The sequence below is a fragment of the Terrapene carolina genome, unplaced genomic scaffold (genome assembly GCF_002925995.2).
Source record: "Terrapene carolina triunguis isolate 2854851 unplaced genomic scaffold, T_m_triunguis-2.0 Scaffold234, whole genome shotgun sequence".
NCBI classification, from domain to species: domain Eukaryota; kingdom Metazoa; phylum Chordata; order Testudines; family Emydidae; genus Terrapene; species Terrapene triunguis.
The window spans coordinates 18,489,686-18,512,252 of record NW_020664585.1 but is presented as its reverse complement, the minus strand read 5'-3'; the positions used below and the strand labels follow the sequence as shown (position 1 = coordinate 18,512,252).

At 41.9% G+C, this 22,567-nt stretch overlaps 1 protein-coding gene across 2 annotated transcripts in view; it reads right to left on the bottom strand.

Annotated features, from left to right (window-relative positions):
• The window catches only part of DGCR2 (DiGeorge syndrome critical region gene 2), a 71,944-nt gene extending 50,573 nt beyond the window's left edge, over window positions 1-21,371 (bottom strand). For both annotated transcript variants that reach the window (XM_024219458.3, XM_024219459.3), the window contains exon 1: window positions 21,024-21,371. In XM_024219458.3, coding sequence (XP_024075226.1) covers window positions 21,024-21,102 — 79 coding nt within the window. In that variant the 5' untranslated portion in view covers window positions 21,103-21,371. The remainder of the gene's footprint in view (window positions 1-21,023) is intronic.
• Window positions 21,372-22,567: the final 1,196 nt, after the last annotated feature.

The following is a 22,567-nucleotide window of genomic DNA, read 5'->3' as shown; positions in this document are numbered from 1 at the left end:
AGGATACAAAAATTAAGTCATAGCTCAATGGGATCTCCTCTCAGCTATAGGCCTCAAAGAGACATTTCTCCATCTGTAGCCACTCATCCAAAACCTGGTTTCTTTGCTTCACTACCATTGCCACTGTACTTCCTTCTGATGCACCCTAGTGACATCACATTGTGCATTTACATAGGTCCTGGTAGTTTATAGCAGTGGTTCTCACCCTGGGGGTACACAGAGGTCTTCCAGGGGGTACATTAACGTAGCTAAATATTTGCCTACTTTTACAATAGACTAGAAAAAGCACTAGCTAAGTCAGTACAAACTAAAATGTCATACAGACAATGACTTGTTTATATTGCTCTATATACTGTATACAAATATAAGTACAATATTTATATTCCAATTGATTTTTTGTAATTATATCGTAAAAATAAGAAAGTAAGCAATTTTTCAGTACTAGTGCGCTGTGAGACTTTAGTATTTTTATGTCTGATTTTGTCAGCAAGTAGTTTTTAGGTGAGGTGAAACTTGGGGATACGCAAGACAAATCAGACTCCTGAAAGGGGTACAATAGTCTGGAAAGGTTGAGAACCACTGGTTTACAGCAGCTCTAAGACAGTAAGGCAAAGTTTCAGTGGACGTTTGCTGCCTCCAGTTGATTTTCTTTGATAGTTTCTCAGAAATGTTTGCACCATTTTAACTGAATGAATTTAATTAAAAACAGGCAATTTTTACCTTGATTGGGGAATTTTGTTATTGTTGGCAAATGGATGACTTCATTTATTTCTTTTAAATATTTCTAGCATCTCAGGGGCTTGGAGTAGGAATATGAAGTTACAAGGAGCAATAGTCCTAGGGTTAGAAAAGTGCCTTTTGCCATCCCCATGAAAATCAAGACAGATTTGACCAAGGAATAAGCCACAGAAAATTCCTATTTGCATGCACAGAAGAACTTGTTAGAAGCTTGTATTTAATTCTGAGCATTCAATCTGCACTGTGCATACGTTCCCCAGTCCTGCCTACCCTCCTGCAACATTCTAGAGCAGCCACACAGACCAGAACAGATCACATAGATAAGAGACAATCGCCACCTTTACAGAGATAACCTTTGTCCGACAGAAGACTGAGCTGGAAACAGCTCTTCTGACTGGTGTTAATTCTCTGAATTCCCTAACCCCTAATATAAGCAATGCCGCAAATCATAGAATATCAGGGTTGGAAGGGACCTGAGGAGGTCATCTAGTGACTCCAACCCCCTGCTCAAAGCAGGACCAATCCCCAGACAGATTTTTGCCCCAGATCCCTAAATGGCCCCCCCAAGGATTGAGCTCACAAACCTGGGTTTAGCAGGCCAATGCTCAAACCACTGAGAAGAAGGAAAAGCATCAGCCCCTCCACACACTGCCTTGTCCATGTCCACTTTGCAGAAGAAAAATCCAATAGGTTGTACAAAGTCAGTTCTCATAGAGCTAGCAATAAAATCCAGGTCTCCAATACGCCAGACTCTACATTCTGCCATTTAGCCACACTGCCTATCATCAGAAAGTGACTCCAAATCTGAGCACTATAAGTATGTCATCAGTAAAGTGGGACTACTTTTCTATAAGTAGTCCAGTGTTTCAGTGAGTTACATGTGCACCCTCCAGCTATTCCACAGAAGATTATAGTAGCTAGCAGAAAGAAGGCGGTTATTACTTCCCGAATTCAAGTAGCAGAGGTTTCTGCAGCACCGCTGAAGGTTCTAGGTTCAAACCTCGCTGATTATTTATTCAGTGGATTAACTGTACAATTGCATGTGATGGTGTTCTGCTTATTAAATGGTCAGGAATCTTGTGGGGAAAAACTAGTATGTGATTGTTTGTAAACCCTTACTTCTGCTCCTTTATGTGCATTATGATGCAGTCTTTAATTAAAACAATCGTCATTTCTGCCATTGCCTAGCTTTTGAAAGCTTGACTTTTCAATGATAAACATAAATATTACATAAATTGTTGAATGTTTATGTACTTTATAAACACAAGGCCCTGCCCTTAGTAAGCACATCTTGATAACCACTACTACTGCCCAATTTTCATATTAGATAGCAGAATTTGTAAAACTGACAAGAAATCACTGTCATAAGAACATAAGAATGGCCCTACTGGGTCAGACCAAAAGGTCCATCTAGCCCAGTATCCTGTCTTCCAGCAATGGCCAGTGCTAGGTGCCCCAGAGGGAATGAACAGAATCGGTAATCATCAAGTGATCCATCCCCTGTTGCCCATTCCCAGCTTCTGGCAAACAGAGGCAAGGGACATCATTCCTGCCCATCCTGGCTAATGGCCATTGATGGACCTATCCTCCATGAATTTATCTAGTTCTTTTTTAAATCCCGTTATAGTCTTGGCCTTCACAACATCCTCTGGCAAGGAGTTCCACAGGTTGACTGTGCATTATGTGAAGAAATACTTCCTTTTATTTGTTTTAAACCTGTTGCCTATTAATTTCATTTGGTGACCCCTAGTTCTTGTGTTCTGAGAAGTAGTCAACACTTCCTTATCTACTTTCTCTACACCAGTCATGATTTTATAGACCTCATTCATATCTCCCCTTAGCCGTCTCTTTTCCAAGCTGAAAAGTCCCAATCTTATTAATCTCTCCTTTCTTTTGTTTTTTACAGTGCAAATATTTGTAAGCAAAAAATAAATATGAAGTGAGCACTGTACGCTGTGTGTTCTGTCTTGTAATTGAAATAAGTATGTTTGAAAACGTAGAAAACATCCACAAATATTTAAACCAGGGGTCGGCAACCTTTCAGCAGTGGTGTGCCGAGTCTCCATTTATATACTCTAATTTAAGGCTTCGCGTGCCGGTAATACATTTTAACGTTTTTTAAGTCACTCTATAAGTCTATAATATATAACCAAACTTCTGTTATATGTAAAGTAAACAAGGTTTTCAAAATGTTTCAGAAGATTTAAAAATTAAATTAAAATGCAGATCTTATCAGTTTAGTGTGATCCTTGCCCTTGCTTTTCCTTGCTGAGTTTTCCAATGTCTGGCACGTACTTGAATACTTTAAGCTGCACACAGGCTTCTGAGTGATCACTTGTTAATCGGCTCCGAGAGGGACAGAGGACAGATTTCATGTGTGAAAATACCTGTTCACACAGGTACGTGGATCCAAATGCTGAAAGCATTGCAAACGCAATTTTCTTCAAACAGTTAAATTTCACTGGCAGGGACGTCCAGCAGGTCAGAATAGAGGCCCCCATGATCTCTCTCGGTAGCTTCAAGTGCGCTCCGCAGATCCACAAACTTTGATGTCCACAACTCTGAGCTTTTTAACTGAATGAATTGCATTTCGAAATCTTCAACACCCATCCACTGAAATACAGACCAATCCAAGTCGCTTTCATTGAACTAATTAAACCTGAAAAGAAGAGAAAGCATTGGGCCAAAATCGCTGGAAATCTTGAAATCTGTCAGAAAATTCTGATTCCAGTTCTTGCATGTACTTTCCAATCTCATCGACATTAACAGTGCATCGTGTCGATAGCTCTTTTATGAGTTGGAAGTAGCGGAAAGTAGAAGTTTGAATATCCCTGGAAAAAACTGCTAGTTTCACAACAAATGCTTTCCAGGCTTCATAAAGATCCAGAACTGTTTGCCCTGCACCCTGGAGACAGAGGTTGAGTTCGTTTAGGTGAGTGGTGATATCAGTTAGAAACATGAGCTTACACAGCCATTTGTCATCATCCAGTTGGGGTAGTTTTGTTCTTTTTCCGACAAAAAGGTCTTGATTGCATCAAAACAGTTTACAAAGTGCACCAAAACCTTGCCACGACTTAGCCACCGAATGTTGCTGTGAAGTGGGATGTCGTTATAAGCACTGTCCATCTCTTCTAGCAGTGCTTGAAACTGTCTGTGAGTCAAAGCAGATCGAGCAACAAGGAAATTCACAATTCGCAACACTGTATTCATCACATTAATCAGCTCTGAATTAGAAATTTTAGCACACAGGTTTTCTTGATGGATGATACAGTGAAATTTGACTGTCGGATGGCCAGTTTGACCTTCAAGTAACTTTACAAATCCCTTCTGTTTTCCGACCATGGCAGGAGCACCATCTGTTGTCACACAAAATATTTTTCTGATATCAAACTCCTCGTTCTTCAAAATGGTTTACAAAACTTTCCAGTATATCTTCCCCCTTTATTGTGCCATGCAGGGGTTTTAGGCAACAAAGTTCCTCTTGGATTTCATCGGAAGCACAATATCTTGCAACAACTGCCAAACGTGGAACGTCGTTTATATCCACGCTCTCATCAACTGCAACACTAAACACTGCTGTGTCTTTCAATGCAGTCTGCTTTTCCTTAATGTTTTCTGCCATTTCACTTATGTGTCTCTCAACTGTTCTGGCAGAGATGGGCAATTCTTTTATTCTAGATATGATTGTATCTTTCTTTGGCAAATCATTGAACAAAATCTCCAAACTGCTGAGAAAAACTTTTTATATATTCTCCATCTGTAAACAGCTTTCCGTTTTTTGCAATGCACTGTGCAATCTTGTAACTTCCTTCTGTAGCTTGATTTTTACTTACACTTAAGCTTTTAAAAACACTGCTTTGCTTCTCATAGGCTGCTACTGCCTTTTTGATTGATTCAGTCTTGTCTGCTTCGTCAAGAAAGATTTTCTCGTGCTTAGTTTCAAAATGTCGTCGAACACTTGATGTGCGACAAACAACACTTTCATAACAGAATACACAAATAGCACGGTCCTTCTTTTCAATAAATCCAAATGCGTTTGTCCAAGGAGGCTGAAATGATCAGACATCTGGCTTCGCTTTCTTAGGAGCTGCCATTTTGTCAAATGTTCCCTTCAACTCTCAGTGGGGAAAAAAATGGCGCTAGAAGGCAGGCACAAGGTCAAACGCAGTGTGATCTGATATAAGCAATTTTAAGATGGGGGTGCTGAGCTGCACCCCCTCTTGCCTTTGTGCAACCCTCACTGTCCCAGGCTGGGGACAGTGGGCCACAGCGGGGAGGCTGCAGAGCACTGATCCAAGGCCAGGAGCAGAGCCCAGGCCGGCCTGCTGGGACTCCAGGCCGGAAAGCAGGCTGAGCAAGGCTGGAGATCCAGACCCCGGCTGGCAGGAGGGCAGCGGCTGGAACCCCAGATCGGCAGGTGAGGTGAGTGGAGTGGGCGGCTGGTAGGGCTGAGCAGGGCCGGAGGCCTGGACCCTGTCTGGCAGGTGGCCTGCGCAAGGTGAGTGGGGCTGCGGCAGGGGGGACCCCGACTGGCAAGGGGCCAGCAGCCGGAACCCCAGAGCAGCGACTGAGCGGCTCAGCCCACCGCCCCTCTGGAGTTTCGGCCGCTGGCTCCTGCCAGCCAGGGTCTCAGCCCGCTGCCAGCCTGGGGTTCCTTCACCCAGGCCAGCAGCGGGTGCTGAGTGGAACCAGCGGTGGGACCCCGGTTGGCAGGAGCCTGCGGCGGAAACCCCAGAGCGGCAGCGGGCTGAGTGGCTCAGCCCGCGCCGCGTACCATCAAAAATTGGCTAGCGTGCCACCTTTGGCACGCATGCCGTAGGTTGCCGACCCCTGATTTAAACAATAATAGAATACCATTTAACAGTGCAATTAATCACGCAATTAATTTTTTTTAATTAGTTGACAGCCCTAATTAATACATTTTATATATTATTTATTGGTTGTGTTTTGGCACAAAAAGTTTCTGCCAGATTAACCTCAATTCCATTCATGGAATTTGCATCATTCCAAGAAATTCTAATAGAATATTTTCCACCTTCCCTTAACTGCCCCTCGTACATATAAGCTTGGAACTCAGCCAGATTCAGATTCCTCTTGCTCACAAGTGTCACATTCCAACTTATTTTCTATTCTTTGTTCTGAAGAGGACAGATGCTGTGCCCTTGTGCTCTTAAAAACAGACTTTCAATGGTTTATAAATGTGGACACATTTCTTATGCTAAGGCAGGAAAAATATATTTTTCCGAATTCCTCAGGCTTCCTAATATGAAGCCGAAGTAAGGAGAGAACTCGCAGCCTTGATTAAACAAAAATATTGTGGATTATGTAATGTAGGACTTTGGATGGAACAGTGGTTTTTTACCTCTAAGTCAGTGCTAAGGAGGCCAACTAATCAACAGGCTTGCTTACCTTTCCTGAGTAACTATTACATCATGACAGCAAGTAAACAAGGAGCAAGTGTGTAACAAAAATATTGGCACAAGTCAAATGAGAGCAATCTATGATCAGTTTTGAACCAAAACCACCACCACCTTTGCTCCAGGGCCCTTTAAGAAAGTTCTGAATTAAAGCCTCCATGTCCACTCCACTGATCACTCTGCTTGGAACTTCAGACATTTTTGTAAGGTTTTATTGCTCAATGTTTAAATTTAGAATTTTAAAATGAAACTGCAAAGTGAATGCAATCTGCATAATGCCAATTTTTTTCCACAGTAGTGGGGTTTTAAATGTTTAAATATTTACTACAAAAGAAAAGGAAAAAAAAAAAAAAAAAAGAGTCCCTAATGACCAAGATTCTTATCCTTTAGTGAATTTTATAGATGGTCAAAACAATACAAGCAAGTGAGCAGAATTAGAACTAACCTTCATGTTTAAACTATATTTTTGCAATCTTTTACACCTGCATCATATTAATCCCTCCAAAAGATGTGACCAACAGACATAGGCGTAAAAAACTCAGTGAAGGAAGACAAGAGCACTGGCATCCTCAAGAAGTTGGAAATTTTATCCAATAAGGAATGCTGTTAAAAGTATAATTTTTTTCTGTACAATCCAAATGACAATATAGACCAAACAGCAGGGTGGATAAAAAAAATAGATATTTTTATTTAAGTTGGATTTGATTTTTTAAATAAATTTATAATTTCAAATAATTTTGAAATGATAACTTCTGTAAAGACCTAAACTTACTATAGTAATTAGAATTAATATTGGTGTTTGATTTATCATTTCATTTAATGTTAACTGCTGAACTTTTAAAGAAAGTCAAACAATGAACTTTGAGCCAGAGTTTGCTGAAGTGCTACACCAGCTTTTGACAGCAGTAGCCTCTTTCGCAGATGCAGAAAGAAAGTTTTCTTCATTTCAGTTCATTTAACTAGTTCAGTTCATGACTAGTTCCCTTAAAGTTGAAAAATCTACTGGGAAACAATCAGGAAATCTTCCAATCTATGAATAAAAATGAGCTTTGAGAGGACGAGCTCTACTAGTTCTAAAAATCTTGGACATGGTGATCAGAAACAATCAGTTAAATTAATTAACTACGGATTATACTTCCTCTGCTTTAAAAGTGATTTTTTTTTTTTTTTTTTTTTTAAAACACGAAATATTTTGATAAACCTTTTTTTAAAATGTAGCCAGCACATTTAAGGTAGATTTTAAAAAATTCTAATATGATGTTTTTGTGCATTTTTTATTGAATTCCAACTTCCATTCAAGTGCACGTGGTTGACACAAATCATGAGTAAAAAAAAATAATCTAACAAATAAGAAATAGGTCATTCACCATCTTCTAACATTAAAAAACTTAAGCTATATAATTGCTGAAATAAGTGTGTATATATAGTATATCCTCTTGGTTAGCAAAAAAGTACCAAATTTAGTAAAAAGGCTATTTTATTTTTTTTGCAAATCATATTTTAATGATTACCAACCAATGATAATCAACCTTTCTTTAGGAAAATACCTAAAACGTAAGAATGCATAAGATTACAATTTATTATTTAAATCATGATTAAAAAGTCAGTGATTTAAATCAATCCAAAATTATAGATAGGCTTCAATATACTCCATTTCAAAAATGCACTAGTAACCAGTAGGCAGAATTGTCTTGCAGCCCTCTGGTAATTTCTCTTTAAAGAATAATACACTATATACGTGAGTGCTATAAAGTCTTAGATCAACATATGCACACTTTTAGATCTTTTTTAATGGTTTCCCGTAGGAAAGGGTCATTCAGAACAGACAGGCAGAGAACGAAGTAAGTTTTGGGGCCAGACTCTCAGCTCTGCCTCTTAAATTGGGAGGAACTATTTGCACCTTCTGGGACAAATTAAACACTAGCTCTCCACTAACCTGGTCCCCTCAAGGCTACTCTGGACACTATGTTGGTACCATCAGCCCCCAGCATGACAAATAGGGATCATTTGGGCACAAGGACATTAATTTTTCCTCAATTTCTGACAGTGTTTTCCACAAAAGCTGTTTGTTGCAAACACCTCTGAAAGACAGCCAGAGAAAGTAGAGAGCTATAGATTACCCATTAGAGGGCACCAAAACATCCTATTTTACTGATTGATTGCAGTATGTTCACAATTGACATATGTAGAAGACATGCACTGCGGGATAGTCCATTTTTCCCCCCCTAACCACTCAATTCTATTCTAAGGGTCAATCCAGTGCACTTCAGATACAGCCAAACTTTTACCGATAACCATCTAGAAGCGAAAGCTGATAGTACACTTCTACCCCGATAGAACGCTGTCCTCGGGAGCCAAAAAATCCTACCGCGTTATAGGTGAAACCGTGTTATATCGAACTTGCTTTGATCCGCCGGAGTGCCCCCCCCCCAGAGCGGTGCTTTACCACGTTATATCCGAATTCGTGTTATATCGGGTCGCGTTATACCGGGATAGAGGTGTACTTAGTCATTTTTGCTAGGTAAAGAATAACTTCAACAGAAGCATAGGGACTCCACAGCAGAACACAATAACTAGTCAGAAAAGAGCAATACTACTGTATCGAGCTTTGAGAAATTGCCTCTAAAGAAATGGAAAACTTAATTCCAAAATATTAGATGAATAGCACTTGTGTAAAAATCTGAGATTAAGGAAATATGGAGTACATTCAAATGAGCCATGATTTACAAAATTCCATCACGTGAACTACCAAAGCAGCCCAGGATAACTCTTAGCAATCATACAATATTAAACGCTTTCAGAGTTTATTAGGAATATTGGCGAGCAACCCATTTGTTTCCTCAAGGGAAGAGATGTTTCTAGTCCGCAGGGGGGAAAAAAAAAAAAAAAGACAGGCACAAATTAAAAAGCCTTTAGCAAGTATTGGAGCACATGCCTAGACTTAAAGCATATGAGAAGCCCAAATGAATTTAACAGGACTACTCAAGAGTTAAAGGTTAGGCACAAATATCTTCCTGAATCAGGGCATGAGTTAGTCCAGAACTTGAATGATAAGTGAAAGCATGCATTTCAAATCTACTCTATGGAATCATCAGTAGTTTAAACCACTAAAACTATTTCCAACTTCCAAAGCCAAAAGGACATTCTAATACTAAACAGGTGTAAATTGTAAGAGAATACCTCATACAAGATCCCAAACAGTATTAAATCTACATCTAAAACAGTGGCTTTCAACCTGTGGTCTGCAGACCCCTGGGGTTCCACTGACTGCGTCTAAGATTTCCAAAGGGGTCCACACCTCCATTCAACTTTCTTTTAAGGGTCCACAAATGAAAAAAAGGTTGAAAGCCTCTTATCTAAAGGATGTATACCACAATATAAGTGCATATACATATATATGCAACATTCAAATACTGGTTACACTAAAGAAAAATCATTTGTTATTCTAATTTTTCATAATACTTGTTACATACACACCCATAAAAGGTTTAGCAGGAAAGTTCTAGAACACTTGAAAGCAGGGTCCAAAACTAAGTTACATAGAAACATTTTATTTTGACTGTGTATATATGAAAGTGAGTATTCTTTCCTTTATGAGCTAGCTGATCCAATACATGACAGAAATTGTAGCAAATGGTTCATGCTCTGAATAGCATTCCACTGCTTAAATTAAGCCCTAACATGATAGGAATGTAGTCAATATTAGTTACTACTACATATATCCAGATTATTTGAGCCACACACTTTATTCTTCCATAGAATAAATGCAGTTAACCCAAATAAGAGTTCCAGATATTAGAATCCAGTGTAGACCTACGAAATAACATGGTAATAATGAGTTTTAAAAGTTGTGTGTTTGAAACCACAAATATAATTGGCTGATCTTTTAAAGATGCCATATCCATAAAGTCAGGGATCAGCAATCTTTGGCATGCAGATCGCCAAGGTAAGCACCCTGGCAGGGCAGGCCGGTTTGTTTACCTGCCGCGTCCGCAGGTTCGGCCAATCGCGGCTCCCATTGGGCGCGGTTCACCGTTCCAAGCCAATGGGGGCAGCAGCCAGCACATCCCTCAGCCCGCGCCGTTTCCCGCAGCCCCCATTGGCCTAGAGCGGCAAACTGCGGACAGTGGGATCCACGATTGGCCGATCCTGCAGACGCGGCAGATAAACAAATCGGCCCGGCCCTCCAGGGTGCTTACCCTGGCAGGCCGCGGGCCAAAGGTTGCCGATCCCTACATTAAGTACACCTCTACCCCGATATAACGCGGCCCGATATAACATGAATTCGGATATAACGCAGTAAAGCAGCGCTCCGGGGAGGGGGGGGGGGCCACTCCGGCGGATCAAAGCAAGTTCGATATAACACGGTTTTACCTATAACGCGGTAAGATTTTTTGGCTCCTGAAGACAGCGTTATATTGGGGTAGAGGTGTATATAGAAATCTATACAAAAGGCTACCAGGCCCCACATTATGCAACGGTCAACTTAATGACAAGCTTTTTTGAGGCAAGGCCTATCACTCATGTTTGTGCTAGCCTAATCTTTATGGTTTGCAGGCACTACCTCACTATAAATGTTAAATAATTTGTTATTACAGTCATGTTATGTTAAGATACAGAGGGCTGACAAATTTATAATAGGGCCTGAAAAAAAATCCATCTGTCAGTTGCATGCAGAAACTTTTCCCTGGCTTGCTCAGGGATTTAAGCTATCAATTTATTTAGAGCAGAGGTTCTCAAACTGTGGTCTGCGGACAAGTTCCATTCAGGTGGTCAGCGGATAGTTCCCTCTAAGATGCATGCCTGGGTGGCCACACACGAGAGAATGAAGGGCCACCCACCTAATTAGTGGAGCCATGCAGGCGTGGCTCCACTAATTAGGTGCCTGGACCCTGGAGAAGACGCACATGTAAGGTGAGGTGGTGGCCTTTGGGGGAATATGGGGTAGGTGTGAGGGGGCAGTGGGGTGACAAGAGGGAGCGTGGGGAATTTGGGACATGCCGGGCTGTGGTGGCCAGAGAAAAGGGCGACTTTCCCCAGCTCCAGGGCTGCAGTTGCTGGGGAGAAATGGCCCTCCTTCCCAGCCTCAGCTCTGTGGCTGCTGTGGTGGGAGAGAGACCCCCCTCCTTCCCAGCCCCAACTCGGGGGCTGCGGCAGCAGGGGAGAGAGGGCACATTCATTGCATTAGAAAGGTAAGGCTACTGATATTAAAATATGAGTTGTGTGTTTTTATTTGTAGAACGAAAAAAGTTAATTATTATTCAGGTTTTTTTATATAGCACTTTTATCTAAAGCACTTTACAATAGTTAGCTAACGGTACAAACAACATTTGGAAAGAGCATTAAATGGTCCACCAAGATCCTCAGCAATTTCCAATGGTGAAAAAGAAAATTTGATAACCACTGCTTTAGAGTTTAAGCCTTCATTCTTCAAAAACAAACAAGCAAACTTTTAGTCTGTAAGATTGCAAAGAACCAAGAACCGGATGCAGTGTTATCTTCCTGAGTCTGAAGAAAGGTCCAGTACGACTGTTGCTGCACACAGGTTTGTCAAGCAACAGCAAAGTGAATTTAAGACTGATGAGCTTAAGTTCAGAGCCGCATGAATAAAAATGAAGCTGTTAGAATCGTGTTAGTGTAGTTCTGCTGATGCTTGGTAACGTTATGAGCACCAGAAGACATTGGTGTTATTCACAGGGAAGGAAGACTTGAGAGACTATGGGAAAGGATGGAATTATGGAGACATAATTGCTCTTAAAGCAATCAGAAGGTTCTGAATGTGGAAAAAAGAGCTGCCTCCTTTAGGCAGATTCAAATTAAAACACCTATTATCCAGAGACTGACAAGAGCATAAGCCCCCTCAGCCAGGTCCAAGTGGCAGCACAGAAATCCTAGTGTCCTACTCTTTCCTAGATACCACCAGAGGCAGGGGGCAATGCTTCTTACTGTGTCATTGGGTATGCCTACACTGCAATCCAAGGTGCGACTGCAGCATCTGTAGACATATGAGAGCTAGATTTGATCTAGTTAGCTTCAAATACAATAGCAGTGAAGCCATAGCAGCATGGAGTAACTGCTTGAGTACATCCCCAGGGTCCCAAGTAGGCTTGTCTGAGTATTGCTGCTGCAGCATTCCTACCTTTGTCTTCTATATATTTCCAGCAAGATTTTCCAACCTCTGATATTACAGAGTACATTTCTGTTCTGCTACTGTATTTAATGACTAAGCAGCACCTTTGAAATCTAGCCCAAATCATTCTCTAAGACCTGCACAGCTAAGCAGATAAATTAATAACCTAAAGATCACAGAGCAAACACAGTTTGCAACTCTAAATGACAGTGGTAAGGAAAACTCATAAGATCTCATTAGGTAAGTTGTTCACAGTAGAAAAATAACGGCCTATAACTTAGTTGTGCTAATACCTATCCTAGACTATGAAAAAATGATGTAGTGTTAGCTAATATTCCAACCAACATGTTCTAAAAGTTCTTACATTCAACCAGCTAAGCCAGTGTTAGCAGCAGTGTGATTTATCTACGTTACACTGTTAGATCATCTTAGTTAGAACATGCTGGTGAACACACACACCCCTTTTATTCTAGCCTAGACAAGGCATATTCATCTTAGATTAGAAGAAATCCAAACCTATAGATCTATACCGACTCAATGCCAACAGAGGCTCATTCTAGCCATCTGCCTAACACCATTCTCAAAACCCTCCAATCCCATAAAAAGTCACAAGAACAGCAGTGTCTTGCACTAAGCCCTGAAAGTCATCAGATCCAGGTTCTGGTAGAACAAGGAGAAGGGTGAGTTCCAGGGTCAAGTATCCCTTACCATGAACACCCACCTGTAGCTCCTTCCAATTTAAACCAAAGACCCTCTAACTCATGCACCTCAGATGACTGTAGGGTGACCAGATGTCCCGATTTTATAGGGACAGTCCCGATTTTGGGGTCTTTTTCTTATATAGGTTCCTATTACCCCACACCCCCTGTCCCGATGTTTCACACTTGCTGTCTGGTCACCCTTGATGACTGCAACTGTGGGGTCACCCAAGGTGGTCTCTACTGGTTTGTCTACACTGCAATCAGAGAATGTGACTACAGATCACCTAGACATACCCAAGCTAGCATTTTAAGCTGATTAGCTCAGGTACCAGTAGCAGTGAAGCTGCAGCCGCACTGACTTCAGTGAAGGCTGTACAAGCCTGCCCAGAAGGCTTGGTAATTACTCAAGAAGTTAAGCGCTACCATAGCTTCTTTGATACCAGTAGTCCGGCATGTTCTATACAAGCTGCAATCACTTTATGGACATACCCTAAGGTGGGTGAAACCCAAAACATTCAGGGCTTTAGAATATTCAAAAAGAACACCTTAAACTCCATCCAAAAACCAGTGTCAGCCAGTACAGAACATGGAATAGATGTGCATTCCGAGAGAAACATCACTTAACGTAGATGTCTTCTTCAGTAGCTTTACTTCCCCAAATGATTTTAAGATGTAGCCCAATGTAGAGTGCATACAGTAGTCCTATCTCATGGATAGAAAGGCATGGTTGACCATGGCAAGGAGGTAGTGCACATGAGAGTAGATGACAACTCAGGAGAAGACTGTGATCCATTACAGAGAAGAAGAAAAAAAAAAAAAAGCAGTGGACTGAAATTGGGAAGCCAAGATATAGAAAAGTGAGAGATGTAGCAAGTACAGTCAAATAGCATTTGATGAATAAATTTTGACTAATTCCACCAGTATTGACTGAATATTTTATTAGACACACTTTGCAATGGTCAACCATCTCTACAAATGGTCAAGTACTAAGGGATAAATGCCAGTAAAATTAACTGAACCTATTCATTGAATATTTTGTTCTGCTGTATGACCAAGTAGTAAGTCAATTTTTTAAAAATATTAATTAGGAAGTGGATTAATGTTTCATTTAAGTACCATAAACAATAAACATGACAACAGTGACTTGAATGGAACGGAGGGTGTCACGGTGACCAGAGTAAAAAAAAAAAAAAATCTGTGCTTATAGGTATCAAGTCCTGTATGCTGTCCTGTTCTACAATATCTAGCTCATTTTCTCAAAAGTTCCATACAATTAACAAATACCATTAAAATGCTGTTACCTCATAGAGGGTTAGCAGACTGATTTTTTAATTAAGAGACAATAGGTTAAAATGTCACCCTAGACATTGGAGTCTCCAGAAATCGCTGGCTTGGGAGATAACAGAGCATACCATTTCTAGGTTGCAGGTTAAACTTCAGCCCAGGTTTTTAGCAACAGAGTTATAATCCAGTAGTTATTCCAAGAGACAAATTAGTCGGGGGCTTAGTCCACTACTCAGTGAATAAGTGTCTATGCTAAAAAACCTACCACCACAGTTGGTTCTCTTGTAGATAATCTCAGAGGACAAAGCATGATTAGCTCTGAATCTCAACAAACCTCACTAGCAGAGGTGGTCTTTCTAGATTAGGAGAGAGGCACGCTCTACTTCTTCAGAGGATTTGATACTTCCTTCTCTGGGGCTGTCAATCTTGCCCTTTTCATGAACACTCAATTCACTTTATAAACACTAATTTTCAGTCAATTATTTAGTCCACAGTATACCTGCCACTGAGCTATTTCTATATTCTGTATCCCATAATGAGACGATAAATGAAGTAGACAATTTTCTATTGGATAAGCATAAACATATAGAATATAAACAGAAGTTTTGCTACAATTAATAAACTTGGTAGAAAATGTCAGCTATAATCATCTCTCAGGATAACAACAAAATTATTTGATTAAGTTACAAAAAATTATCTAATTCATATTAGAAAGAGAACTCAGAAGTTAAGAGGCATTACTCATGAAGACAGATTCTAGAGCTAGTTACAACTCTTGCATTACAGATAAAGATCAAAACCAAGAAAAGAACAAGATTAATTCCAGAGAATCGATTTGCTAATTCAAGTCTTACACTATATATTTTTCCATACACTGAGTGGGGACCTAGCTAAGGGTTTCTCCACCTTTCATATCAAACTTAGGGCTTGGCTACACTTGCGAGTTACAGTGCAATAAAGGAGCTCTGGGCACCCTAGCTCACTACCCGTCCACACTGGCAAGGCACGTAGAGCGCTTTGACTACAGCGCTGCTGGTACTCCACTTTGGCAAGTGGAATAATGTTTGCTGCGCCCCCTCTGGAGTGCCACAGCGCCAGTGTGGATGAGGTGTTGCATCACTGCGCTCTGATCAGCCTCCGGGCTGCCAGCGTCCATCCCGGTTGTCGGGATCCGCACACGGGCCTGCACCCCATCCTGAGACCCCGGGCCCGCTGGGATACAGGACAGGGATTCCCACGTAAAACGTGGGGGTGCTGCAGCACCCCCCGCACTCCTAGTTCCCTGGGTAAACATTTAACGGTGTAACCAACAGAATTTTAATCAGTTACATGGTTACTGTTTTCACATGTTATTTACATCCCTGGTCGCTGCTCTGTGCGGTGCAGCAGCTGCCTGCGAGAGCCTGGTGGCGGCCCACTCCCTCCTCCCCTCCCCCAGCTGCTGGAGACTGGGGCCAAGCGGGCCGGAAACGTGCCGGTGGAGAGGGGGGCCTCTGGCTCACTCAGCCCCTGTCCTCGGCAGCCGGGCCCAAGCTGTAGGCAGGGTGGACCGCCGTCCCAACCGGGCTCTCTCAGGCAGCTGCTGCACTGCACGGAGTAGTGACCCAGAGCAGCCAGTGTGAGAAGCAGCTGGTACCGCCCCCTCCACTCCCCACCCAGTCCCGGCTGTCAGGAAAAACTCTTGTGGGGGCCCCTGTGGGGCCCGGGACAAGTTACCCCCCCCCCCCCCCCCCGGGCGGCACTGTTGCTAGTATCTGAAGAACGTATTTAATTTAACTGGAAAAGAGAGGGTAAAAACGATTCAGTCAGAAAAAGTGCACTTTTTCTACACAACACACAAATTCGGGTGATCATTCATAAACATGTCTTGTGATTAGCTTTCTTCATCTAAGAAAGGGATCAATTCTGTATTTCATATCTATGACATTTTAGTGTTAGTACATTAAATACAAAAATGTTGAATTATAAAAGTGATGTTAAGACCTATAAAACTTTTGGGACATGGGAGAGGATGACAATTAAACTCTTGGTGATTTAAATGCATGTCATGCGTCAGCATATGCGTAAGGCAAACCGTAGCACAACATTCACCCACCTGCAGTACGCTTGCATCAAAGCAAATCAAAATTTTAACCTCACAGCTAACGATAAGATTGAAATCAAATTTTAATTAAACTACCTGCACTGGCAAGTCTTGTAACTAATGCTAATTAGCTCAGTCACACAAGATTTTAAACATTAAATTATTTACTCTATATAGTCCACTCATTCTTACTTCTTGTTCAGCCAATCGCTAAGACAAACAAATTTGTTTACATTTACAGGAGATAATGCTGCCCGCTCTTATTTACATCACCTGAAAATGAGAACAGGCATCCACATGGCACTGTTGTAGCTGGCACTACAAGGTATTTACATACCAGATATGCTAAACATTTGTATGCCCCTTCATGTTTCAACTTGTAGGCTCTAAAGTTTTATATTGTTTTGTTTTTGAGTGCAGCCATGTAAAAAATAAATTCTACATTCATAACTTGCACTTCCATGATAAAGAGACTGCACTACAGTACTTGTATAAGGTGAATTGAAAAATACTATTTCTTTTATCATTTTTACAGTGTAAATATTTGTAATTAAAATATAGTGAGTACTGTACACTTTGCATTATGTTGAAATTGAAATCAATATATTTGAAAATGCAGAAAAACATCCAAAAATACGTATAATAAATTTAAATTGGTATTCTATTACTGTTTAACAATGCGATTAAAACTGTGATTAATTGCGACTTTTTTAAATAGTTTTACGACCCTAATAAATGAACTATTCTGATATTTTATAGTTCAAAGTTCACATCCTCAGCTTTTAAAAATACACAGCCAATAATGCAAGTACTGTCCGGAGCAAAAAAAAGTAATGCCCCTTGAATACTTAATCAGTGCCTTATACCGAATATTTTAGACATTTTTAAATGTATTCTCTTGATCAAAAATAGAATCTCACTTTTTAAATGTACAACAGAATAACTGAGTCTCAAAGGTACAGTTAGGTGCCAAACTCCCATGGAATTTTGATGGCAGTTAGGCACCCAACTGCCTTTTGCCTTTGAAAGCCTCCCAAGTGTCTAAGGACAGGCCTAATGGCTAGTGCTTTAGGAGTGCTTGATAAAGTCATGGGTGACCACAATAGCCTAAAACAAACAAATTTATAACAACCCTAGGAAGATAGCATGGTTGATTTTTCTTCTAATTGGCTTTGCTCTTAGTACTAACTTGCAAAAAACAAAACATGCCAGATACAAGATGTAGGTCCAGTCAAATTATTTTCTGTGAGGTTGCTCTAAAAAGGTTATGTGAAGGCTTGGAGAAAATAAGGAAAGTTTTGAGTCTTTATTTTTAAAATATTCTATAGCAACAACAGGGGCACATGGCAAGTCTAGAATTAACACAATAGAATATGGAGCTGCGTGACTAGAATGGACTGAGTTATGCAAGCAGCACCTTCTGCCCAAGGTAGGAAGTCTCATATTGCTCTGTAACCACCCTTTTGGTTATTTGAGAACAGCCTTACGTAAGCTGCAGCCATCCTTCCTAAATCAATGAGACAGTTGCTGCAACACAGGAGCCTTCAGAAAATGACAGGAGAACCATTGTTGGGAAGATTTAAGTCCTCAGCGTTCCAAAACCTTTCCAAGACTGCCCCCACCACCACCACCACCTTAATAAAGGTGGACCTGGCCCCAGAACATGCATCTCCTAGCCTGTTATTGACTTCCAATAAAAGCACTGTGCCTCCAACACCTTTTCCAGTCTGCATCTCTGGAGTCATCAGATCCAATACAAGTGGGATACAGCAAGATGATTTCATTTACACCATTACAGTTTGAGCTTTGTTTGTGGCTGGTAATTTGAAGACATTAAGTGTAAAGAAAACAACACTGGCAAAAAGTCTAAAGATCTTGTATATACTGACAGGCTTTGAAGTTGTGGGCTTTTTTGAGAAAAAGATGTGGGAGTCACCATGGACAGCTCAATGAAGATTTCTGCCCACACAGCATTAGCATTCAAAGTAAATAGGATGCTTGGGTATATTCACAATCGGATTAAGAAATTCCACAAACAACAAATGGCACATTCCATCTGGAATACTGTATCTGATTTTGATTACCTCAAAATAACAGATCAGAGTCCAGAGAGGGGGAAAATGGATACGGTTATAGGTATAGGAGAACCTGTTATCGCCTTCAAAAGCTAGGATTATTTGACCTGAAGAGGAGACAAGGGGAGTTAAAGTTTGTCTACATTGGGGATGTTTTCACTAGTGTAGCTACACCAGCACAAACTCCCTGAAGTAGACATACTGCACCAATGTAAGAAGAGGCTTGCAACAGTGCAACATACCGCAATGAAGGTCGGAACTTCCTAAGAAACATGAGGGATTGGCCACTGAGAGGTGTGATGTCATACTAGATGGACCAATGGTCTTATCCAATATGGATCACTCTGTTTCATGAATTTCTAAAAGACTACAATGATCAGATGTTCACTCCATCAGTGTTTAGGGGGTCAAATTTCACAACCTGCAAGAGTATGTAGAAAGTCTGTATCTCTATAGAGTATTTGTAAATAGCAATTCTGCTATTACACTTAGATGACTTGATTTATACTCCGTCTTTTTACTAGCAGCTAATTTGTTAGTTAGTTTTAAAACAGTATATTCTCCTATGCAGAAAACTTATGACTATAGAAATGTTAATACAAGCTCCTACTACACTATAAAACCAATTTCATCAGGAGAACCCAGTTACAACATGGCACTGAACTGTGTTGGTGGGACTGAATACATTATTTGATCCAGCTACGTTTTAACTGTGTTTGGGAAATACTGTCTCATAAAGAGGTCTCCCAACATCACTGTTTCATAAAACAGTTTGTCTGAAAGTCAAAGTTATGATGCAAACAAGCAAAACCAAGAAGATTCAAAATTATGACTAGAACTTTACCCTTTTTATCTCAGTTCAAAAATGGCCAACCACATTCAAGAATGAACTGAGTGTTAAACAGCAGGGTCCTGGCTCAACCTATGCCTTGCTACAGCTCCTCTCTGGTGTCAATACTTTTTAAGAGATGAGAGAGCCCTGCCATGACACACATGAATAAGAATACAAATAGACTGTACTTTTAGATAAGCAGCAGCTACAAGAGGTAAACAGTAATGACTTTTCAAATTTCCATATCTTGACTAACATTTTAATGAGTCACTTCTTAGCATATGCGTAACGTGCTTCAGGTGGCACATGACCAGGATTTGTCACTGAATTTGGTCCGCTGGTTGGATCATTAGCTTCCCCAGTGGACCAAATTCCATTTAAAAAAGCCACTGACCTAATTTTTAATACAATCACTACCCAAACACAACTGGGAAACCAGGGAATGGGGACTGAGGGGTCAAGGAGAAGAGAATCCTTTAAGTGATCAGATGGAATTTAGGGACTCTGGTAGGAAAGGAAACTTTGAATCACACTGCAGTAGCACATGGAGATCTTTCAACACTAACAGTTACATATTTTCTACTGAAGTTTTCAAAGGTTATAAAATATTAACTCCCAATCCACATAATGCCAATTTCATCAAGAAGACCGACCAACATAAACTGAGTGACTGACGTTTCCCCTTGTTCAATCACAGCCAACATCATTTTATATTTACTAAAGAGTTAACAGTGAAGACTGCTGTAGAATCTGCATGCACAATTTAACACAGAGAGGGTTCTTCCATCAAGAACTTGAATTTCAAATCAGCTCTGAGGCCCCAAGATGGAGGCAAACTGAACTTTTCTCAGTTCTTGGCCACATTAGCAACCCACATATAATACAAACTAGTTTTAACGCAGATGTATTCTGCTAAAAATACAACCCCAACAATGTTCAATTTTCTATAAAAGCCTGCTTAGTCTTATTATACAACAAATGATTTCCAGCTAGAACTAAGTTCTTGCTCATTAAAACAAAACATCACAGTATGTTTTCCTACAGCTATGTGCAAAGCCCAAATTCCTCTGACAAAACAAAATAAGTCATCTCTACATGTAACTATAATAGGTACAAAACTTTCAGACAACTGAGAACACTATTAACTTGAAAAATCACTTAAATATTCTCAGAAATATTTACGACGACAAACCACTTTGCAAAATAACGCAACCCAACTCCCAGCTGCTAACGAAGGGTCCACTACAACATGAAGTTCTGTGTGGGATAAGGGAATGAGGGGAGCAAACAGCCCCTGAATGCAGTGAGGGGCAGAAGCAGATCAGCTACACAGTCCTCCTACCTGGCAACGGTGGTATAAACAAAATTTACTGGCGCAGCCTGCAAACAAACGTTGAGCAGCACAGTCCTCACTACAAATAAAGCATCCCTGTGTGCAAGGCTACTCCTCCCCGCCTCCCCCCAAGCAGAACACTGAAAGGACCACACACACCCCATGCCTCCACTGAGAAGGCTAACCCCACAAACCCTGACTTGCTCCGCAGGCAGGGCCAGCGGACCCCACTGCACAGCCCGCCCCCTGCCCTCCAAGCTTCGCCCCTCCCTGGCCCTCTTCTTCCACTAGTGGCCCTACTGCATCACCGTGAGCCTCCCGGCGCCCCTCTCAAATTGCAAGCCACCCACACGCACCTTTCCCTCGGCCCCCTCCCCCGGCGCCCCCCGCCTGGGTACCCGTGGGGCCCCGCCCCTCGCGGCCTCCGTACCTGGCCGCAGCGGCTCGGTGATGCTCAGCACCAGGAGGAAGAGGAGGAGGAAGGTGCCGCTGTCCGCTTTGGGCACCATTTATCCTCCGTTCATCCTCCCCCAGCGCAGCACCATAAACCCGGGGGAAGGAAGGGGGAGGAAGCGGGAGGAGGAGCCGCCGCCGGGCCGCTCGGGCCCCGTCCGCACCGAGCCCCCCCGCTGGAAGCCCGCGGCTCTCGCTGCTGTTGCTGCGGCTCGCCCTGGCAGCCGGTCTGGGAGGAGACGGGAGGCTGGCGGGGGCGGCAGGAAGGTCAGGAACAGGCTTCGCGCGCCGAGGGCCGCTCGCCTGGCTCTGGCTTCACACAAGATGGCGGCCGCACCCCCCTCCGGCCCCTCCTCCCCACAACAAAGACCGGCAGCCAATCAGCGCCGGGGGGCGGGGCTTTCGGGTGGTAATCTGCATATGCGCCTCCCAACTAAGGTGAGGCGAGCGGCTCTGGGCGCGCGGGTGGCCGCTTTGAACACGGGGAGGGGACGCGGCGGTTAAAACCCGGGGGGGGCTGCAGGACTCTGTCTGCACTAGAGCTCCAGCCATTGCTACCCCTGGTGGAACTGCCACGGGGGGGGAAGTCTACTGCGGACACAACCTGGGAAACTGACCAGTAGCTGCCCCTAGTTCCAGTATTGGTGTCTGTCCATTGATCCTGCAAACAGTGAGGGGACTGGGGAAGAGATGGGACAAAACCATGTTCAGGATTAGTGCAGATGCAGAATTGAGACTTGGTTGCATCGAGTGCACGTATATTATGATCTATTTCGTGGCTGCCCTCATCACATTGAGAACCCAAGATTTAATCTGCATTGAGTGCAAATCTTTGATTGGCTATCACCAGTACCGTGTTTCCCCGAAAATAAGACAGTGTCTTATATTAATTTTTGCTCCCAAAGATGCGCTAGGTCTTATTTTCAGGGGAGGTCTTATTTTTCCCGGAGCTTCGGGGCCTTATATTCCGGGGTGGCCTTATTATCGGGGAGGTCTTATTTTCGGGGGATGTCTTATATTACAGCGAGAGGCAAAACTGGAAGTAGGTCTTATTTTCGGGGGATGTCTTATTTTCGGGGAAACAGGGTATTCGAGACAACTTGGTCCTCCCCCTGCTACAGTATTTTAAATGAATGGTCTTTGAAGTGGTGTGCAGACACACACACCCCAAACATCTCAAATGGGATGCTTTGTACACAATAGTGTTTAAAAATGAAAAGGACAATGAAATGTAGCTGTGTCCGTCCCAGGAGATTAGAGAGACAGCACCTCATCTCTCTGAGGACAATGAAAGTCCCTCTAAAACTAAAAATCTGCTAGTAAGAATTGTAGCTAGTGGCCATCAGTCAGTTGCTGGGCTACCTGATTTAAAATCAGCTGGGGAGTATGTAGTTTCTTTTTCACTATGATTTTTAATATAGGTTCTAGTAGATCAGTGACTCAGTGAAGTAAGCTTTGAGGTGGTAAACGATCATTTCATAGTTAGTCCCTCAGTAACCCTTCTGTAGGTCCAAATCCAGC